This window comes from Drosophila kikkawai, chromosome 3L (assembly GCF_030179895.1).
Source record: "Drosophila kikkawai strain 14028-0561.14 chromosome 3L, DkikHiC1v2, whole genome shotgun sequence".
Taxonomy (NCBI): domain Eukaryota; kingdom Metazoa; phylum Arthropoda; class Insecta; order Diptera; family Drosophilidae; genus Drosophila; species Drosophila kikkawai.
In genome coordinates, this window is record NC_091730.1 from 24,870,679 (window position 1) to 24,890,731 (window position 20,053).

The 20,053-nt window shown below is 37.9% G+C and overlaps 5 protein-coding genes and 1 long non-coding RNA gene across 7 annotated transcripts; 2 read left to right on the forward strand and 4 right to left on the reverse strand.

Annotated features, from left to right (window-relative positions):
* Nucleotides 1-242: 242 nt before the first annotated feature.
* On the reverse strand, nt 243-1,538 carry Tsp68C (Tetraspanin 68C). The gene is made up of 2 exons (XM_070285685.1): nt 1,400-1,538; nt 243-1,331 (listed from the first exon to the last, which is right to left on the reverse strand). Exon 2 carries the CDS (start codon nt 1,257-1,259, stop codon nt 294-296), a length of 966 nt encoding a protein of 321 aa, XP_070141786.1. The 5' UTR covers nt 1,260-1,331; nt 1,400-1,538; the 3' UTR covers nt 243-293.
* A 1,571-nt stretch (nt 1,539-3,109) lies between these two features.
* Nucleotides 3,110-3,637, reverse strand: LOC138928618 (uncharacterized). The gene is made up of 3 exons (XR_011445023.1): nt 3,503-3,637; nt 3,325-3,443; nt 3,110-3,244 (listed from the first exon to the last, which is right to left on the reverse strand). It is a non-coding gene; the product is annotated as an uncharacterized lncRNA (long non-coding RNA).
* On the forward strand, nt 3,200-6,792 carry LOC108084753 (DC-STAMP domain-containing protein 2). Of its 2 annotated transcripts, XM_041775465.2 has the most exons (10): nt 3,200-3,458; nt 3,516-3,826; nt 3,902-4,162; nt 4,222-4,435; nt 4,493-4,646; nt 5,622-6,099; nt 6,153-6,258; nt 6,326-6,385; nt 6,436-6,573; nt 6,632-6,792. In XM_041775465.2, exons 1-10 carry the CDS (start codon nt 3,250-3,252, stop codon nt 6,735-6,737), a joined length of 2,037 nt encoding a protein of 678 aa, XP_041631399.1. In that variant the 5' UTR covers nt 3,200-3,249; the 3' UTR covers nt 6,738-6,792. The 2 variants fall into 2 exon arrangements, with proteins under 2 accessions (XP_041631399.1, XP_070142057.1); XM_070285956.1 differs by lacking the exon at nt 4,493-4,646 and having other exon boundaries at nt 4,222-4,409.
* Nucleotides 6,793-7,137: 345 nt separating this feature from the next.
* LOC108084775 (farnesol dehydrogenase) lies at nt 7,138-10,061 on the reverse strand. The gene is made up of 4 exons (XM_017181095.3): nt 9,989-10,061; nt 7,851-8,512; nt 7,646-7,786; nt 7,138-7,248 (listed from the first exon to the last, which is right to left on the reverse strand). The coding sequence occupies exons 2-4, from the start codon at nt 8,424-8,426 to the stop codon at nt 7,207-7,209; spliced, it is 759 nt and encodes a 252-aa protein (XP_017036584.1). The 5' UTR covers nt 8,427-8,512; nt 9,989-10,061; the 3' UTR covers nt 7,138-7,206.
* LOC108084778 (uncharacterized) lies at nt 10,028-10,720 on the forward strand. The gene has a single exon (XM_017181099.3). The coding sequence runs from the start codon at nt 10,176-10,178 to the stop codon at nt 10,578-10,580; it is 405 nt and encodes a 134-aa protein (XP_017036588.1). The 5' UTR covers nt 10,028-10,175; the 3' UTR covers nt 10,581-10,720.
* Nucleotides 10,721-16,284: 5,564 nt separating this feature from the next.
* On the reverse strand, nt 16,285-18,315 carry LOC108084755 (zinc finger protein 568-like). The gene is made up of 2 exons (XM_017181066.3): nt 17,815-18,315; nt 16,285-17,747 (listed from the first exon to the last, which is right to left on the reverse strand). The coding sequence occupies exons 1-2, from the start codon at nt 17,820-17,822 to the stop codon at nt 16,454-16,456; spliced, it is 1,302 nt and encodes a 433-aa protein (XP_017036555.2). The 5' UTR covers nt 17,823-18,315; the 3' UTR covers nt 16,285-16,453.
* Between the last annotated feature and the right edge of the window lie 1,738 nt (nt 18,316-20,053).

Genomic DNA, 20,053 nt, shown 5'->3' on the forward strand with positions numbered 1-20,053 from the left:
AATAACATATTAGATTTATTAAAAATTATTTTGTGGACAGTTGGATTATAACAATTGGATGGTAATATTTCACATTATTACCAAAAGAGAAAGACATGTTCTTGGGATTCATTTGTGTACTTCTTGGTTCTGCAATTTTCTCAAAATTTGTCGGCCGTACTACTTACGAAGGGTCCTGCCTTCTGATAACCGAATATAGTTATTTTAATAAAGAAAATATTCTTATTGAGCAACATTGGACTTTATTTACAAATAAAACGTAATATTCGTCGTTTTGTATTTGGGAAAAGAGTTTAAATTAAACTATTTCCTATAGAAATAGGTTTACGTGCCATAATTTGATGTTGTTTATACAAGTCCTTGGGATTAATACTTAATTCTTTAAAGTCCTCACTTCTCATGCGTCGTCTATCTGTTTCGAGATATATTTCGCCGATGCAGTGATTGGAATTCGCATTAAGCTCCACATCCGGTTCGTATATGTTTCCGATCAGAGTCTCCCGCGATTTTACAGCAATCCCCCGCCGCTTTTGAGTTCTCATTTTCTGAGTTAAGTTTTTGAGCTTGGCCCGCTGTGTGGCGATTCCGGTGCAGCTCATAATAATACCAAGCAGAACACAAAACTCAACCACAGCCAAAATCAGGCTGGCACCAAGAAAGATACTGTACTGCTTCCGATACCAATCGTTTAGAGGTGGTAGGCATGAGCCACTGTGACGCTCCCTTTCGTATGACTGCCGCTCTATGGATTGACACTGCGATTCATTTGCAGGCTTAGGATCAAGATAAGCCATTGGATTCAGAGTATTTTCCAGTATGCAGCAACTAAGCGGCACCGACCAACTCCTCTGCCCATAACTCTGGAGACGCCACAGCGATGTGTCATAGTCCAAAGAACTCCTCATTCCGCAGCAGCCAAAGTGCACCTGAGCCAAGTCCATGGCATTCGTAAACAGATCCTGCCCTGGTACTCCGTAGTTGCTCTGCAGGGATCTCACCATTTGGCTCTCATCTAGGTTGATACCCAAGCAGTGGGGCCACAGGGTTATGGCTAAGCACATGACCGACTCAGTTATAAGAAGGACCACCACGCAAAAAAAGTACACGCTAAGGATGCAATAAGTGTGGAGACAGCTGGCCCAGAAGCCCACAACAGCTGCCAGCACTGCCACAAATCCCGCGATGGCCACGCCTAGTGCTACATAATGAAGCAGTGGATGGGAGAGCGAGCTAAGCCGATCGCTAGAAGCAGCCAGCATCCTGGATAGCAGAACACGCTTGGTGTCGGAGTAGAGGTAGCAACCTGATAGGACCAACAGTAACCCACATATCTGAAACAAAGATATCAAATTTATAGTTATTCAATTGTAGGTATTAATTTAAGTAACTAATTTACGACCCTATAAGGTATTCTTATTCAGTTTTCATGAATATCTTCACTGTCAATTAATGTAAAATCCGTTAAAAGTTGTTGAAAATTGTAACGCTCGAAATAGAATAATTTTCACAGAACAGTTCCTCTGGCAACAAAAGCCAAATGTACTGTAGTTTAGGTTCAGGGAAACGAAATTTTTCAATATAATAGAGAACAACGCCATAAACGTATTTCTAATTAGCCAACAACTTTAGTTACTCTCATTTTAAAGGTATTGACTTACCAAAAACAATAAATTACATATATTGAGCACGAACTTATAGTTGAAGCACCGTCCCATGCTTATAGTAATGCAGGCGTGGTAATTAAATAAAGCTTCACAAGGTAAGACAAAACGCAGTAATTACACATTTATTCACTAAAAGTTTATAGATTTTAAAGAGCAATAACTTAATAAAAAGGAAATAGTTTAAGCTCGTCTCCATAAGCTGTGTAGCACTACTGAGTACAATATTAACTGAATTATGTGTCGAATCAACGTCCGTTGCAAGTTCAAAGCAGCGAAAGTAAAAGACCACATAGAGTAAACTCTGTACATACGCAAACCTTTCATGCGTCTCGCTTGGCAAAACAAAACAGAAAATGCCCTCTCTTTAAAATTAACTGCGTTTATGCGATACTCAATTCATGGATTCGCGTTATATGTATTTCTGGCAAGTTACACCCTAGAATCCCCCGTTGAGTCTGCATAATTCACAAACCTCTGTCTTAACTAAATAGGGGATGTTTTCAAGTTCTTGTTTGTGAGAGTTTTTGACTCAAATCGTATAAACTTAGTAGCAATGCTCGTTTAGGCAGTGGTCAAAGAGAAAAAGAGTAGCTAAATATATGGGTGTACAAATGAGTGCATGGGTCTCTACATTCGGGGCTCTCATTTGATCTCTGCCTACATCTTCACTCACATGGAACCTTTTTTCAGACAAAAGCAAACACTTGAAAAAATAATTCCCTAGATCAAAGGGTTCTCTATATGAACTTCGTCTCAGGTGAAAGCCAACGCCTAAAAGTTTGCTGGGGAATACAATTTAATAAAATGTTGTTTGCTAACTAACGCTGAACTAACTTCAGGACACCAAAGATTTCAATTGGATCATTAAAATCCGATATATTCCTATTTAATTAAAAAAAAAAAAAATTTAGAAAACAATTATTTATGTATAATAAGAAAGGAAGGTAACTTTGGCTCGACGAAGTTGCAGTTTGCAACTGGATCATCAAAAATCGATTCCTTTTTGGTCAAATGAAAAGAAATCCTAAAAGGAGATATGTATATAGAAAAAATAAAATATACATAGTTAGCATATACAAATTTATTTTTTATTAAATTTCAAAATCATATGTTTTAAATCGTATAAAATAATAATATTTTGGGTCTTATCTTATGAAATAGAAAATATAAATATATTTACATTTACCTATACATGATTTACTAACAGTTTTACAGTAACAGTAACAATTTATCCCTACATCTGCCGATCGTTCCTATGGCGTTCCTGGCAAAACATAATGATTTAATTCAGGACGTCGAATACACCATTTCAAGCCCTTGAGGCGCGTCTTCAGAGCTATATATTATCGAATACAATTTCGTTTGGAAAACATCCCACTTCTTCTGAACCTTTTCTGCAAAGTCCAGGTTTTATCAACTTTTTCCAAATAAAGAACTTTTGGATTAGTACATCGCTCTTAATCGTAAGCTGCTCTTCAAATCGGGCTAATGGTAGATTCTTGTAAAAGTAACTACCGGAGCAGGCCTGTATTTTTTCGCAAAAGCAACTGCATAATTTCGGAATTTAAGTGAACATCTTTCTAAAATGAAAATAAGCAAAGAGTATGACAGAGTTCATTGGACGTTCAAGCTGGTGGCCCCCGTTTTTTTCATTGGTTACCTGGTCGGATTTGTCTTGGTTCTTTGCTGGTATTGGTGGGATTGGAGCTTCAGTCAACGGGATCTTCGCATTCAGCTTAAATTTGTGTGTCCGGTGGTGCTTGTTCTGGCGCTTCTAAACTGGCGGCCCACAAGGTGGGCTGTTAAATGCATACTCAGAATCTATCAAGGTAGCTTACACTTCCCCAACAGATGCATCCTGGCCTTGGCTATACCGTCTCTGTGTAGCTCCCGCGGAAGGGCCTTCCTCGTCAGCCTGGCCTTCATTTTGGTGGCGATCGGACCCGCGGCAAACATTTTGGCCAATCTAAAGGTGCTGCTGCGGAGCCTAGCCTGCGGCCAGCAGCTGCTGCGCCAGGCCCTTGGTCAAATGCTTGACGTGATCATGGAGCCGGTGAACGCCATTCGGCTGGCCGTGGACCTGATGCTTACAGAAGTGAATAAAGTGCTCAATCAAATAATGTCCGTTCTCCTGCGTATGCAGGAGCACCTTATGGTCGTCAGTGAGTAATAATCGAGGAGATTCGTTTCGACCGGCAGGCTTATACAAGGAATTTCATATGCTGAGCTTATTTCAGTTGACACTCTTAAGAACTGCGGTGCCTGGCTAAAGTCCGTCGTGGACCTGTGCAACACTGAGATGGGAACTCCGTGGGAGCGCTGTAAGGCAACAGCACACCAAGCTATGGTCACATGCCAGGATAAAATGGGTGTCTTCAAGGCGCTCTGCCATGCCACGAAGTTGTTTCTTGCCCTGTGCTACCCTGCAAAGCTCATCGATGTCTTTTGCACCGGGTACTGGGATCTTAGCTGGGACCTACTGGACAAAATATTGCAGCGTACTTAATCGACATAATTAAAGCCCATCATCTTTGTCTAATTATTTTTCTTCCATTAGGTTACCGTGAGTTTGTGCGGCACATAGAGCAAATGTTTGACGCCAATATAACCTTCGAGCACAAGTTTTTCTTCGATACTAATTCCTCGAAAAGTCTATCAGACATAGAAGAGGAGATAATGCAGGATATAAACGGGCGACTATCGCCGTTTATCTTCGTTCAAAGCTTTATGGATATTCTCAGTGTTGTAATGTTTTTTACAGTTTTTATTAAGTACGTTGTAACATCCAATTAATTCAGTAGAATTATGTTATCCTTTCTTTATACCAGAGCTATGGTCTTTTACATTCGCTACATGAACAGCCGGCACTTTCACAATGTTTTCATTACCAAAAAATTGCATCTGCTCGACTTGCGCTACCAGAGGCACGGATACAATTCTATGCTGCCCCTTAACCGACTCGAGAAATCCAAATACACGAAGGTTGCGTATGCAAAGTTAAGATGTTACTTTTCGGAAAAAAAAAAGTGTTAGATACCATTAACTATAGTTAACATGAAATCTAAACCTACCCTTGGATAGTATTCTTATTTTAGTAGGAAATTTGCAACGCAGTGAAGTCATATTCTGGTGACCAGTATCGCCAGTAATCAACCTTACTATGTCAGTCTGTCCGCCTAAAAATTATTAGGAAACTTTTCCTCCTTGCTTCTTATTATTTATTTATCTACTCTGGGATATAGACTTCTTTAATGCAATGGGAGCAGTTTGAATGTAATAGAAACTATGCAAAGTAACATAGCTTGTTATTTTTATTTAATTACAGATAAATATCCCAGAAAATTCTACGAAGGAGATATATGTAAACCTACACAAAATATATATATTCTTGATCAAAATCAACAGCCTGTTCGATTTAGTCATGTCCGCTTGTCTGTTTTTTTGAAAACTAGTCTCTCAGTTTTGGAGTTATTGTTAAAACTGCAAGGATATTTAACCATATATTTCCCAAAGTTCGTTTTTTTTTTTCTTTTCTTAGCTTAATATTTTTAAATTAATCAAAATTGATCAGTCGATCAATAGATATGTACGTAGGTCAATTTGTATACTAACCTAGTAGAATTACCAAAGGTTCAGGGTTCTTTTCAATTTTATTGAATTAGATTACTTGCGGTGTTTTTATATGCTGATGATAGTCTCTTTAAATATGTCTCAATTGCTATCTGACAAAAATTATAACAAACATGTGCTCGGTTATAAAAAAATTGCATTATTGAAACATACTTGTAAAATAAGTAGTTTAAGATAAAAGTTAATAGTAATATTTATTTAATTAATGTTTGAATGGAATAACGCAACGATGAGGTCGTTATCATATCAGCATCGTAGCTTTAGCCTGAAAAGAAATTATCGGGTATATAAAACACAGATATTTTTAATGCCGTGGTCTATTTGCAGCTTACTAGTGTGCGCCTGACGATGATGGAGTGGCTTTCAATTATAGAGAACTCTTTCTTCATGATAACCACATGTCTGCAAATTTTTGCCATCTGCTTACTGGACTACAGCCTTTTCTGGTTGCTGGCCATGATGTCCTACTATGGCCACCAAGAGGACGGCCTGGAGGTGCCCGCGTACATTGACCTGGAGATCAGGGGCGGGGGATTCGTGGCCGACGTCATGAGGGGAATAGCAGGTGCTTTCCGACCCCTGACGCAGAAGAACAAGATCGACAGCAACCCATGCCTTCCCCTGCCTATTAAGCCCGACTACTCCCGGTACGTTAAGATATTAATGCTCTGTCTGTTGGCGTGGGTCATCGTACTGGTCGAACCGTATGTCCTGCGCTCCCGCCATTGCATCATGGCACACTTTTACCCAAAAAGAGCAAACGAGAGACTCATGTTTCTATACAGAAAGATTAGCGAGTCAAGAAGTAAGGAAATTAAGTTAAGTGCACTGAACTTGGTTCTAATCTATTCTGTTCAGTTGGCATTTTTAAGTTCGCCCGTCGCAGGGTGCGAAATGAATTTATACACCAGGGTCAAGGTTCGCACTTCAAAGCGGTCACCTGGTTGAGGGAAAAACTTTCTTGGTGAGGTTTAATTTGTATACCAATCAGACCAATATCCTCTCTTACCAATCCCTATTCATTTTCCCAGGTGCTCCAGCTGCTGCTCGAACGCAGACCACTGCACCATATGCGGCGCAACCCTGGCCTCGTAAGTAACTCCCACAGATCGGCGGTCTTAACCAGTACATCCACTTTCAGATCAAATTCCCATTTCTGCGACACACCGGAATGCAAGGGGGTCTATTGTGATGACTGCTTTGAAGAGTCGAAGCATAAATGCTGCCTATGCAAGCCACCTTTGGAATACGGTGATTTCTCCGACTGCTCCGTAGTCGAGTGAGTTAATCTATATATAATATTTATAAGCCCGCGATGATCCCTGATTTTTTTGTAGGGACTCTTCAGAATTTTCAGAAACAGAAACGTACAAAGAGCAAGAATTCAGAAAGATCTGCAAAGTCAACGCAGCCAAAAGTACCGAGCGTACTAAACATAAATAATATTTGAATGTTAACAGATTTATGTTAATTAAATAAACTTAAACTTTTAGAAAAATCTGTTAGAAATTCTATAATTCGATCTATATTTGTGTTGGTAACACCAATGTGTGTTGCCCAACATGTTTCGGGCAATTGTCAAAATTTGTAAACATTTTCTTCTGCTTTACTCCCAATTTAATTTAATTTTTATACTCTTGCAGGGTATTATAATTTCAGTCAGAAGTGTCTTTTTTTATGACAACAAACATAAGTGGAGTAATTTTTTACGAGTATTGAAATAAATCAACTAGTTCCTAATTAATTTCTATAAAAATAATAATTAACATCATTGGGAACTTAAGGAATATTAAATTGGTTTACATTGTCTTTATTTAATAGCCATAAAAAACCATTTTTAAAATATGTTGGATTCTCTAAAATATATATTTATATCCTTTTCATATGCAAAATCAGTGTTAATCAATAACCTTTAAAATTTCTCTCCTTGCGGCTTTATAGTTATGTTATGCACCTGTGAATGAAAAGAAAAATATAATATATTATTTTCGTTAGCTCTTTTTTCAGTAAAATTATTTTGAAAATAGATGTGCATTTGCCAATTAAAGCTACTTTGAACAAACATTATGAAATGCTTTAGAAATATAACATTAAAATGGTATACAATATTCTTCATATATCATTTAGATTTAAGAAACAATAAAACCCACTGAAATTATAATTATCTGATTTGTATATGAAATTCATATCCGATAAGTGATTATAATAAACATTTCAAACATTTTAATAGCACTATTTCCAATCTTGGATCTGTTTTATGTAGTCAATGTAATTTTAACTTCACTTGAGAAACAAACATATTTTGTTTGTTTGTTAATTTAATTAGTTATGCTTATAGACCAATATCCCACCTGAACGTTGCTCGGAGTGCCGATGGTCCACAGAACCGCATCTGCGACGTCGGTACTACTTAGCATGGGCATGTGCGGTTTAACAACACCCTGGATCTCTTGCGGCAATATGTCGGTATCAACCATGCCGGGGCTGATGGTCTGCAATGACAACTGGTTCTGATCCGCGGAGCTATGGAATTTGGGCAATGGACGTTAAACTCACCGACACCCTTACAAGAGTCTTGTGGCGCTGGAACTCTTGGCGATAGATCTCGTTCATGGCGCGGAGAGCGAACTTACTGGCCGGGTAGATGTTAAGAGAAGGCAGCATCGGGCCCAGGTTCGGCACCTGTTGTCCTGCCACGCTGTTTATGATGACCACGTGGCCCTCAGTGCCGCGCTCCCTCATAGAGTTAAATGCCTCTCGAACACAGTACACGGTGCCCATGATGTTTGTCTCAACAGTGGACCGCATAGCTGCACTGTCGGCCTGGCCGCTCAGTTCACCAGTGGCTATAATTCCGGCGTTACTGACCAACGCGTCTACCCCACCCAGGTGACGCCTGATCCAGTCAAAGGCCTCCAACACCTGTTCTTCGTCCTTCACGTCGCATTTAATGGAGTGCAGACGCTTCTTTTCTTGGGCTCTCAGTCCGTCTCGAAGCTGCTCGACGCGTTCCTGTCGCCTCGCCAAGCCGATGACCACCATGCCGGCGGTGAGCAAGGCCCGAGTGCACGCTGCTCCAATCCCTGCACTAGCTCCGCTGACCACAGCGACTTTGTTCTGCCAACGCTCCATTGTACCTGCCGACTGGTGACCAACTGACTGGCCACTTATTTTACAATCGCGGATGGCGGCGCACCGGGAAGGGAAGCCCTAGCAGTCTAATCAGTATTGATTAATTAGAAGTCGGCCACGAACAATGGAAAACTTTAAAAAATTGGAAGCTTTAATACATACTTACATATGTATACATCACTATAACTATACCATTGCTGCACAACACCACCTTATTGGCTTATGATTGCCCTTTTAAAATTATATTCATCTTGATCTTTGGTGCGATAAGTAAAGTTTATAAAGATCAGGGTCTGACCTTTTATTATACCTTGTAGTTGTATCTAAAACAAAACCTTAAGGCTTTTATATTTATACAATTCACATTCGTCCTTTTAAAAAACTTATATATTTAGTCTTTTTTCACACACAACTACTTATGGCTAAAAAATTTTATTAGAACGATGATCAAAAAACCTGAAACAGATTGCTAAATAAAGAATAGGGCAAATTTATTACTGTCTTTTCTGTCCGAGTCCTTACATTTTTTGCAATTGCCTTTTCAGCCCAACGACCAGACAAATGCTAAGTTTGTTCTTTTCCAGTTTAGGCTTTCAGACTTTAAACAAAAGTTACCCTCCAACCCTGTCCCCACAGCCATATTCACAGTTGGCTTGAGTAAACAATAGTGGAAATTTTAAATTGTAAATATTTGCACTCCGTTTTCGGAAGCAGGTACTGGGGGTTGAACGAGGCTGTGATACTTGGAGTGCTACAAGGTAAAAGGGTGCTCTGGGAGACGTAGATGCCACAGCCGGAAGCTAATCTTTTTGTTTCTATGTAAAGTTTCGTTCGCTTGTGCAAATAGCGCTGGATTTGCTGTCGTCCTTGGCCTTCAATCATAAGCGAAAATAACCGAAATGAAATCGGCGGACTTTTTTTTTTATTAATTTTTGAAATTCCTTATTCCTTGCCGTTTAAAATTAGGATACACTAAGTATACCCAGATCGAAATTTATCTTCGTCCGAAAATTAACAAATCCTCTTTTCCTTATGAGCCTATAATCTCCTAACGCGAGGAAATAATTTGTCATTCCATCCCACATAAAATGTAGTAAAGTGTGGAGATAGATGCCTACTATTTAGGAAGCTCTAGGGGTCAGCTTTTTTACTTTTTCTTAGCAGTATCTCTTTTAAAACAAAGATCTTTTTACTAAATTTTTAGTAGTTTATCTTAAACGGTTTCCAAAAATTGATTAGGTACATCAAGATTTTTCTCGTTTAAGGTTTCGCAGAACTTAAACTCGAGTTAAAGGAGACAGAATGGCACTCTTTTAGTTCTTCCTATCTTAGAGTAAGATCCTTCGGTTTGAGTTCCCAGTGGGATGTCTGCAATAAACATATTGAACCAATTTAAAATAACATTTTTATCTTCTTGATCTACATGACTTTTGTGATGCAAACCTAAGGTAAATTTGTATATGCATAATCGTTGGCATTTATTATACACAAAAAATTAATTCATAAAATATATACAAAATATGTAATACTTGATACTTGATTAAAATAAGAAATCTACTTACATTTGCTTTCTATCTCTTTTGCATTTTGTAAGGTGACAGCTGTTGCTTTAAATCATTTTCTCTACAATTTCGGGCCTTGCAAAGGTCTAAAAAAGAAAAAGGTCGAGTGTGTTATATAAATTCTCAAGGATTCGATGAAATTTTAAAGATACATTGAAGAATCTGAACCAGACGAGGACTCCACCCCATGGCGCTGGCGGACGAGAACCACTTGGAGTACGTTAAGCAAGTGGTCCAAGACTGGCGCGAGTCGGTGCGGGAGAGGCGCAATATGGATTTGTATTCAGCCACGTCCAGCCTGGTGGTCTCAGAGAAAAACATGCATTTTACCGATTCTAAACCACGGGGCCGGGGAAATCCAATGGGCACCTCGGAGCGCCGCGAGTCCAGCTTCTACCACCAAACGTTTTCGAAAGGAAACAATCCAGTGGAGATCGAGCGGAGCGAGGGGAACACAGAGTCGGACCGGATTCGGGTCGGCAACGATGTGAATCTCTACCTGCACCAGCCAGTACCTATCAACAACGCTATAAGGGCCTCCTTGCAGCATGACGCCCATGCGACCAGTGACACCAAAGTGACAAGAAAGTAGGCATGGTATAGGAGGCGGAAACGGTGAAATCAGCATATATTCTTGGGATCCTTCTGGATCTTGCCCTTACCCAGTACAATACTAGTAATTCTCTATTCTACCAATGATTTGATCTAATAATAAAACACACTCGACCAAAATTCATTCGATAATGTAGGCAACAGGAAGAAGAAGGCATCTCCAGCCGAATCGATTTATCCATGTGCTCCTTTCCATAAAAAAGATCTCAAAGACTTTGACAGCTAGAGCAACCAATTTGGAGACAAAATTCATATCTGGTGCATTCAAGTCAAGTTCTAAGATTTGGTCCTGCCCATTTATGCAAGCCATAATAATAAATTTGTTATAGAAAAATTTTGTCTATTTAGGTGATGCATTTTCTTCAGCTCCATGTTCCTTTTAGTTTCACCCATATTGGTTAACAAGAGTCTTACAGTCACGGTTTTGCTTTCCTACTGTTATTATACCCTTGCAGGGTATTATAATTTCAGTCAGAAGTTTGCAACGCAGTGAAGGAGACCTTTGCGACCCTATAAAGTATATATATTCTTGATCAGCATCAAGAGCCGAGTCGATCTAGCCATGTCCGTCCGTTCGTCTGTCCGTTTCTACGCAAACTAGTCTCTCAGTTTTAAAGCTATCTGAATGAAACTTTGCATATAGTCTTCTATATACTCTCACTGCTATATATGTCGGAACGGGCCGGATCGGACGACTATATCATATAGCTGCCATACAAATGTTCGATATATTTTAAGAAAAAAAAAAAAAAAAACTTTGCTGTTTTTCAACAATTTTGCACCATTGTTTAGGTATAGCCATTTTATATTATTCTAGAATTTCGGTTAAAATTTTATGACGACTATATGATATAGTTTCATAGGAACGATCGAGAAATAAATAGGAAACAAATTATAGCTTCGTTGTTTTTCAACGTATTTTCATCCACTCTGAGATATACGCTTTTTTTATTATTCTAGAATTTTGGTATAAATTTTATAAAAATCGGACAACTATATCTTATAGCTGACATAAAAGCGATCGGTAAATGTATAGAATATGTAAAGCTGGGAATGTAAAACTGTAACTGTCAAACTGTAAACATAATAAGTATAGGTAAAATGTAATGAAACTCTGTTTTGTGTGTGTTTTCAAAATTTAAATGTATAATATAAATATCAAAACCAATCTGCAAGGGTATAAAAATTTCGGTGTGCCGAAGTTAGCTTCCTTTCTTGATTTTTATTAAAGTGTAATTATATTTTATTATTATACCTGCAAATTAATTTCATATAGGACTATGGTTTTTTGGGATAAAAAGTGCATGCTGTTGAATAAAATATAAGTTGTTGCATATTATATTTTCAGTTTTACATTCACAGCTTTACTTTTTTTGCTACATATTTTAAATATCCTTTCAATGGCAGCTATTTTACGAATTTCTAAAATAATACATAATGGACTGCGACAAAGAAGTTAAAACAAGGAAGGAAGCTATGCAGTATGCAATTGGATCATTAAGAATCGATCCATTTTGGTCAAATGAATACAAATAAATACACTAAGAAGAGATTGATATTCATATAGAATATTTTTAAATCTTATACAAACCCATATTTTAGGTTTGAAATATCTAATATGTATAATGTAAATTATAAATATGCTGAAAAAAACAACTTTCATTACATTTACCTTTATATGTTATATATACAGTTTTACATTCGCCGCTTATAAAAAATATATGTCTTTGTATTGCTGTACGTCCAATATATGTTGTAACAGCATTAATTCTAAATAAAAGGCAATTTGTCTCAATGTGCACAAATCCGCACAATCTGCGTAATTTAATTTTTTTGCAGGTAAATATCTTAGAGTTTTCAAACGCTGAGCTCTACGAAGTATGGCGGACAAATCTAACCAAGAAAAAACAATTAATTATATTTTTTCAAGTAAATTACATAAAAATATAAATGTGTCAAATCATTATACATATATGATTTATAAGGCAAAAACGAATTTTTTTTACATTAATATAAGTCCTAAATGTAACTTATTAGCCTCTTAGCATGCGAATTTGAAGACATTTCTTGTGGGGTTCATAACTATTATATAATAAAAGAAAGCGTTTCAAAATTTATTACTTAGTTTTAAAGTTATTAATTAAAACCATAAAAATGGCAAAATTCCCCATAGTGCAAGGGAAGGGTACAACTTGATAAAACAAGTACTTTAAGTATATTTTTGGGGATAATTGTCAATTAGTAAATTAATTTAAAATCCGTTAAAAATTATAATTAAAAAAAAAACAGCTCAAATTTTAAAATTTTATTTTTTACACTTTTACTACTATTTTGTTTTACGTCTCAGATCTACATACATACATACATATGTGCAAAGTTGATCACTATCGGTGCTCGTTCTCATTATAATACCCTAATGGGAATACAAATAAGAACTTCAATTGTTTTTTAATACCATTTTTATGCTGATAGAATTTCTGTTAAACTCAATAAAAAAACGAACAACTATAGAACCGTAATTATTATATTAAACAGCCCGTCTTATTTGATAGCTTTTTGAACATACCACTTTTTGGATTTCCGTTATGTTTAAAACGATTTAAGAAACGGATATAAATAATATAATAAATTATTTGTAATTTATTTTGGGTAATTCGTCGCAGAATGTTATATCCGAAATCAGAGTTGAAGTTGCAATAGTAATTTTTATCTTAGCTAGTTAAGAGGTGTTTTTGTTTGATATTATATGTAGTTAAGATTAATTAAAATATATACATACATATATGTACAAGACCATTTAATCCATGGCTATAACCAGTCGCGCTCTAGCATGTCCAGTATTTCCGCTTTTCTAGCTTCTGGTTTTGACGGGTATGCATACCCATAACTTTTGTCAACTGCAGCCGTAACTTTCCTCCCCCCCACTTTCCGCTTATAGACCCAGCCATTACCCCAAAGCAACCACAAAATATGCTCTGCGCAGGGAAAATTTCATTTTTCTTCTGGTTCAGTTTACTGCAACTCGACGTCTGAGTTCTTGCGTGGGCAGGGTAAGGAATGAGGAGATAAGTTTTTGCGGCAGAGACTGGTGGCAATTTAACGTGTTGCAGACTCCACAGGCAGCAGCAATGTTAGAAGCGATGCCAGAGCAACGAAATTAAGAATTAGTATTCATGCCCCACAGTGTCATTTCCGCGAATACATGCAGGCTCAGAGACTGAAAAAAAAGTTTTCTTGACTTTCCCCCGGGGATGGGTTGAGTGAGAAGAGCGCCAGCGATTGATATGCACACTATACAAAGAGGTGAGGGCGAAATGGACTGCGTGGAAGCAAGTTTAAACTGTGCGACAAGAATACGTGTTGATGTGTGAGAGGCAAGAGTTTATGGCACAACTTTTCATATAAATCCTTAATTATGACATTATTTTGCATATTATAAAGTTGGCAGTCCCCTTTAAGCCTCCCTTGAAGATGAGGACCAATGCATTGGCTGCGGACTGGCATGCCCTCCACAGAATGTTTGCAACAGAGTCCGGTGCCACAACGAATTTTACATACTACAAATTTGGCTACTCGTGCTGCGAGTGTCAAGCGGACAGAATTAAGCCTCAAATGCTGGATCTGTGAGAGCAGAAGGATGTGGGATGCAGGCGGCGGGAACGCAACTGCCGAGGGGTAACAGGTCGCCAATAGTCAGGCAGTTTGAAATATTTCGTATTTTATGCCTGCTGAATTCCGTTGGCGAAGTGCCAAGTTTGCCGCCAATGCTGCAAAAGCCGTCTGTTCATCAGCACCACCAGCCAGCCAGGCATTATCGTCAGCTGGTGGGCCGAGAGAGCGTCGACCACAGGCGGCCTGGGCAGGGATTTTCGATTTTAGGCTTAACACGGCCCACAGTGGAAAGATGAGCGCAAAATCGCCTATATTTTTATTTATCGGTTAAGAACTTGTGTTTTTATATTAACCTTATCATATTAATATATATTACTTTCGGCCTTTAAGTAGATGTGTTTGAAAATTCAGCTACTTGGTATAATTTCTGATTTTTATCCCGATAGAGTGTTATGATCGATTATACATATGAACATGTACGTGTGATATTTAAAATGTTAAAAGATATATATGTAATAAGAAAATCAGAGCGAAATGTTTTGTTCTTTATTTTTTCAACTAATCAATCAATTTTATAAGCGATCTGTCGGATCACCATAATTATATATGACTTGTTCAGCATATGGCTCTATCTTTGTAATGCATAAATTCATGTATGAATTAACGCAGCTATTAAAAAAAAATATTCCAAATGACGATCTAGATCCATTGTTATCAGACCACGAACACGCATTGAAACACTTATAAATGTCATAAAACCTAATTACCAAAAATCGTAAAAAATGTAAAAAAAAAGCTAAGGATTTAAATTATAGTGCAATCGAATAAGAACCGTGGGAGAAATATAGGTAAAACTATACTATAAACTGGTGGAACCGTGGATGTAATCAAAAATTGTTGTTCATTTTTTTTCGACATATATGTAAATATTTGGTCACTTATTTGATCTAGACACCACAATGTGCCATCGTGCGAAAACTTTGAATCGTTGAACAGCAGGCCTAAGCATTGTCCTTGTCCTGGCTGACATTAAAACTGATGCAAATATGTGCCCTAGGACATCGTCGAGAGTGGCTGCTTTTGTTTAGTTTGCCTCCTCGGGTTCAGCACTTTTTGATCCGCAGCCTAGGCATAAACATTTTTTTGGCTCGACGTCCTAAATCGCCCCCAGACATTTAAATTCCTATGTATGTACATACATCAATATAAAAATATTGACCCAATAAATAATCAGTTAGCAAATAAAATTGCCCTTTTATAAGTTTAAAGTAGCTAAGAACAAAACACAGTTGTTTTTCAAAAAGAAGCGATTTGGGACATTATGAGACATAAAGACACTTGACAAGTTTTTTTTTATAAATGTACATAGCTTTGGCGCCTTCCATATTTCAATTGTTCCTTGCCAAATTTGATTAAGTTTTTGTAGCGAATACTCGAATTTGTACATTTTTAATGAACTAGGAGATACACCAAAAAATCATCGGCTAAAAAAGAGCAATAAATTAGAATGGAGAAAAAACAGGAAATTTATACTAAGTCTTTAATCACATTGCGACGACCCATGTCGCAAAATCAAATACAATTTCTAGTTAGAACTAAGATGACTATTAAGAATAGAAATATAAATGGTAAGGTGGATCTTCATAGTCTGTGGTTCTTAATCCTAGTTCATATAATTAATAACCAACATTTAATACTTCATAGTCGTTTTAAAGCGACATAACTCCGCGCGGAGATATGTCGTTTGTAGTTCGGCGGATATATGTCGCGCGGACTTATGTCGCTATGCCATACCGAAGTATTATACTATTTTAGTCAGAATAAAAACAAACTTTTAATTCAAGTAAATTTATTTATTTGTGCAAGCTAATGTGCAGGTATCATTTATGTCAGTTAACAATCCAGTTATTTATAAAGTAAGAAAAGAATTTTGATTAATTTGCGAATTCCATGTGGCTTTGGGGTGCGTTGATTGCTCCTTTTCAGAGAAAAAAAATAGTCAAACTATTGAATGTGAGTTCGGATATGAACATTAAGAGTATTTTTATGGGAAAATGACTTTAAGCAGTGGGAACACTTGTATGGTCGCTCTCCAGTGTGAGTTCGGATGTGTGTTTTAAGATGACCTTTTTGGGAAAATGATTTTGAGCAGTGGGAACACTTGTACAGTCGCTCTGCAGTGTGAGTTCGTATGTGTGCTTTAAGAGTATTTTTATGGGTAAACGACTTCGAGCAGTGGGATCACTTGTATGCTCGCTCTTCAGTATGACTACGGATATGTACATTAAGAGTACCTCTCTGGGAAAATGACTTTGAGCAGTGGGAACACTTGAATGGTCGCTCTCCAGTGTGATTTCGGTTATGTGCAGTAAAACTACTTTTCTGGGAAAATGACTTTGAGCAGTGGGAACACTTGTATGGTCGCTCTCCAGTGTGATTTCGGTTATGTGCAGTCAAAGTACTTCTCTGGGAAAATGACTTTGAGCAGTGGGAACACTTATGCGGCCCCTCACCCGTGTGAGTTCGGATGTGTCTCTGCAGATTAAGTTGCCCGGGAAACGACTTTGAGCAGTGAGAACACTTGTATGTTTTTTCTACAATACAATTCCTGATGTGTGTATTGAGATTACTTCTCTGGGAAAACGTCTTTGAGCAGTGGGAACACTTGTACAGTCGCTCTGCAGTGTGAGTTCGCATATGTACATTAAAATAGCTTTTATGGGAAAACGACTTTGAACAGTGAGAACACTTGTATGGTCGCTCTTTAGTGTGACTACGGATATGTACATTAAGAGTACCTCTCTGGGAAAATGACTTTGAGCAGTGGGAACACTTGAATGGTCGCTCTCCAGTGTGATTTCGGTTATGTGCAGTCAAAGTACTTCTCTGGGAAAATGACTTTGAGCAGTGGGAACACTTGTATGGTCGCTCTCCAGTGTGAGTTCGGATGTGTTCGTTGAGAGTACTTTTATGGGTAAACGACTTTGAGCAGTGGGAACACTTAAATGGTCGCTCATCAGTGTGACTTCGGTTATGTGCAGTCAAATTACCTTTCTGGGAAAATGACTTTGAGCAATGGGAACACTTGTATGGTCGCTCTCCAGTGTGAATTCGGATGTGCCTTTGCAGATAAATTGGCGCGGAAAATGACTTTGAGCAGTGGGAACACTTATGCGGTTTCTCTCCAACGTGTGCATTAAGAATACTTTTATGGGAAGACGGCTTAAGGAATTTATGCCTTTTCTTTCTCTCGCTGAAGCCAACACCGTGATTTACGTTGACTGGTAGATTTTTAGTATTTTTCATCTGGAGGTAGATCTGGTGGCTCGTCTCTATGGTTTGGCGTATCTCGAAAGCGGCTCGAGCACAGTGCAGGCAAGAGTCGCAGATGTTTTCGGGATAGCAATCTTCTTCAGAAATCTCGTAGGGAGTGCATTGAGTGATCATATCGGCGATGGAGATCCCTAGTCCTGGAGCGTTGTCGAATATGTTGATCATAGCAGGTGATGCTCTCAGGCAAGCGCGACAGATTTCACTAAAATTGAATGCAAAAGTGTGTGTTTTACAAGAATATAGACACTGGTATATTTTGATTAACTTACACTTCCATGATTTGAATAGTGAGATTTTTTTTACTTGTATTGAAAAATTATACGTGGATATTGTCGAGAGAGGCTGTAAATAAAACGAGCGTCTGACGTTGTTGAGTTGATATTTCAAACTAAATTTACTTCTTAAAATCCTAGCTTAGGTATGTAACATGAAAATGGAAATTCCTTATTTCTAGACCCACGGATCGGTATATCTTCAAGCGTTCTAGGTACCTAGCTGAGTTAGGTATGCACACATTTGCTAGAGTGCAGGACATCTGCAACCCAAACGCAATAATTTGGTGTTGTTTTATTGCTTCATATTTGTGTGACCACTCGCAGAAGCTGATATAATCCACCAAGCGTTCTAGGTACCTAGTTGAGTTAGGTATGCGCACATTTGCTAGAGTGCAGGACATCTGCATCCCAAACGCAACAATTTGGTGTTGTTTTATTGCTTCATATTTGTGTGCAAGCTAGAGTCGCAGATGTTTTCGGGATAGCAATCTCCTTTAGAAAGTAATCCCTTCGTAGGGAGTGCATTGAGTGATCATATCGGCGATGGAGATCCCTAGTCATGGAGCGTTGTCGAATATGTTGATCATTACAGGTGACGTTCCCAGGCAAGCGCGACAGATTTGGCTAAAATTGAATGCAAAAAGTAGGTTTTCACAAAGAATTTGGACACTGCACATAGGGCCAGCGAACCGATATATCGACGAAAATTCAAATTTTTCATAGAAAGTAAACCTATTTTAATAATAAAATTTGAAAAGTATATACTTTGACTAAAATGAATCAAAAGATTTTAATTGTTTTGATGCATCCCGGAAATTTTGGCAGCCCTTCAAAGTCAACTCTTTGATTGCGTGCGTACGAAACTCAAAAACGCGAGAAAGATTTTGTTTACTTGCGAGCGCGACAAAATTGTTGTGCTTTATAGGGTCTTCCCACACACCGTCAAAGCGCATCTGGCATCCGTTGAACAAACGGTCCATAAGGTTTTGCCGTTCCGAATTTTCTCAATTGGCCCTGCATCAAAGCGCATCTAAATGTAACGACCGTTTGTTTGGCGATAGTTAGGCGATAGTTTTTCGGTGCAACTCTTAAAATTTGACCAACACTACGAAAGTGTATACACACTTGGCGAGAAACAAATGAGATTTGGAATTTAAAATGTGGCGCCAAAGCTACAAGCATGCCCAAAATAGTTGTTGGCGTTTTTTCTGTATATTCTTGCCCCAATATGTCCCCAATCGTTACTATTTAATATAAACCGCCTACTTCTACCTTATTTTAAAGATTTTGAATGCCTATACCACCTATAGACACTCTTCGGGGAATTTGCTCTTTGTTAGAGAAAAATCATTAGAAAAACTAAAATTCCTTGTCATTTAATTCATTTAAATTTATTGCGGATAAATTCTGACGCAATCTGTGCATTTTGCTGTTGTACAACAGCCAATATAGTTGGTAAATGCTCCATTTCAAATTTGCAACTGCCAATTCGACAGCCTTTGTTTACGTTTTCATGAGCCACAGCTGATCGATCAGCTGTTCGGATGCTAAATGCGCTTTAATGTTATGTGGGAACACGAGTTTCACATTTGTGAAAAATCCCAAACGTTCCTCACAAATGCGCTGTGTGGGAAGACAGTATAAATTTAAATGAATTAAATGACAAGGAATTTTAGTTTTTCTAATGCTTTTTCTCTAACAAAGAGCAAATTCCCCGAAGAGTGTCTCTAGGTGGTATAGGCATCCAAAATATTTAAAATAAGGTAGAGGTAGGCGGTTTATATTAAATAGTAACAATTGGGGACATATTGGGGCAAGAATATACAGAAAAAACGCCAAGAACTATTTTGGGCATGCATGTAGCTTTGGCGCCACGTTTTAAATTCCATATCTCATTTGTTCCTCGCCAATTTGTTTACATTTTCGTGGTGAATGGTCAAATCAAGAAGAAGAATCAGAGTTGCACCGAAAAACTATCGCCTAACTATCGCCAAACAAACCGTGGTTAGATTTTAATGCTGAACTAACGCCGGGCCATTTGGGAAAATTCGGAACGGCAAAACCTTATGGAGCATTTGTTCAACGGATGCTAAAGGCGCTTTAATGCTGTGTGGGAAGACCTTATTAATGTTGTGTGGGAAGACCCTATTAGGGTGGTAAATGGAGTAAACATTTTCTGATCATTTAAAAATTAGCAGATATGCAAATTCGAAGAAGCTCATCATTTTTACAT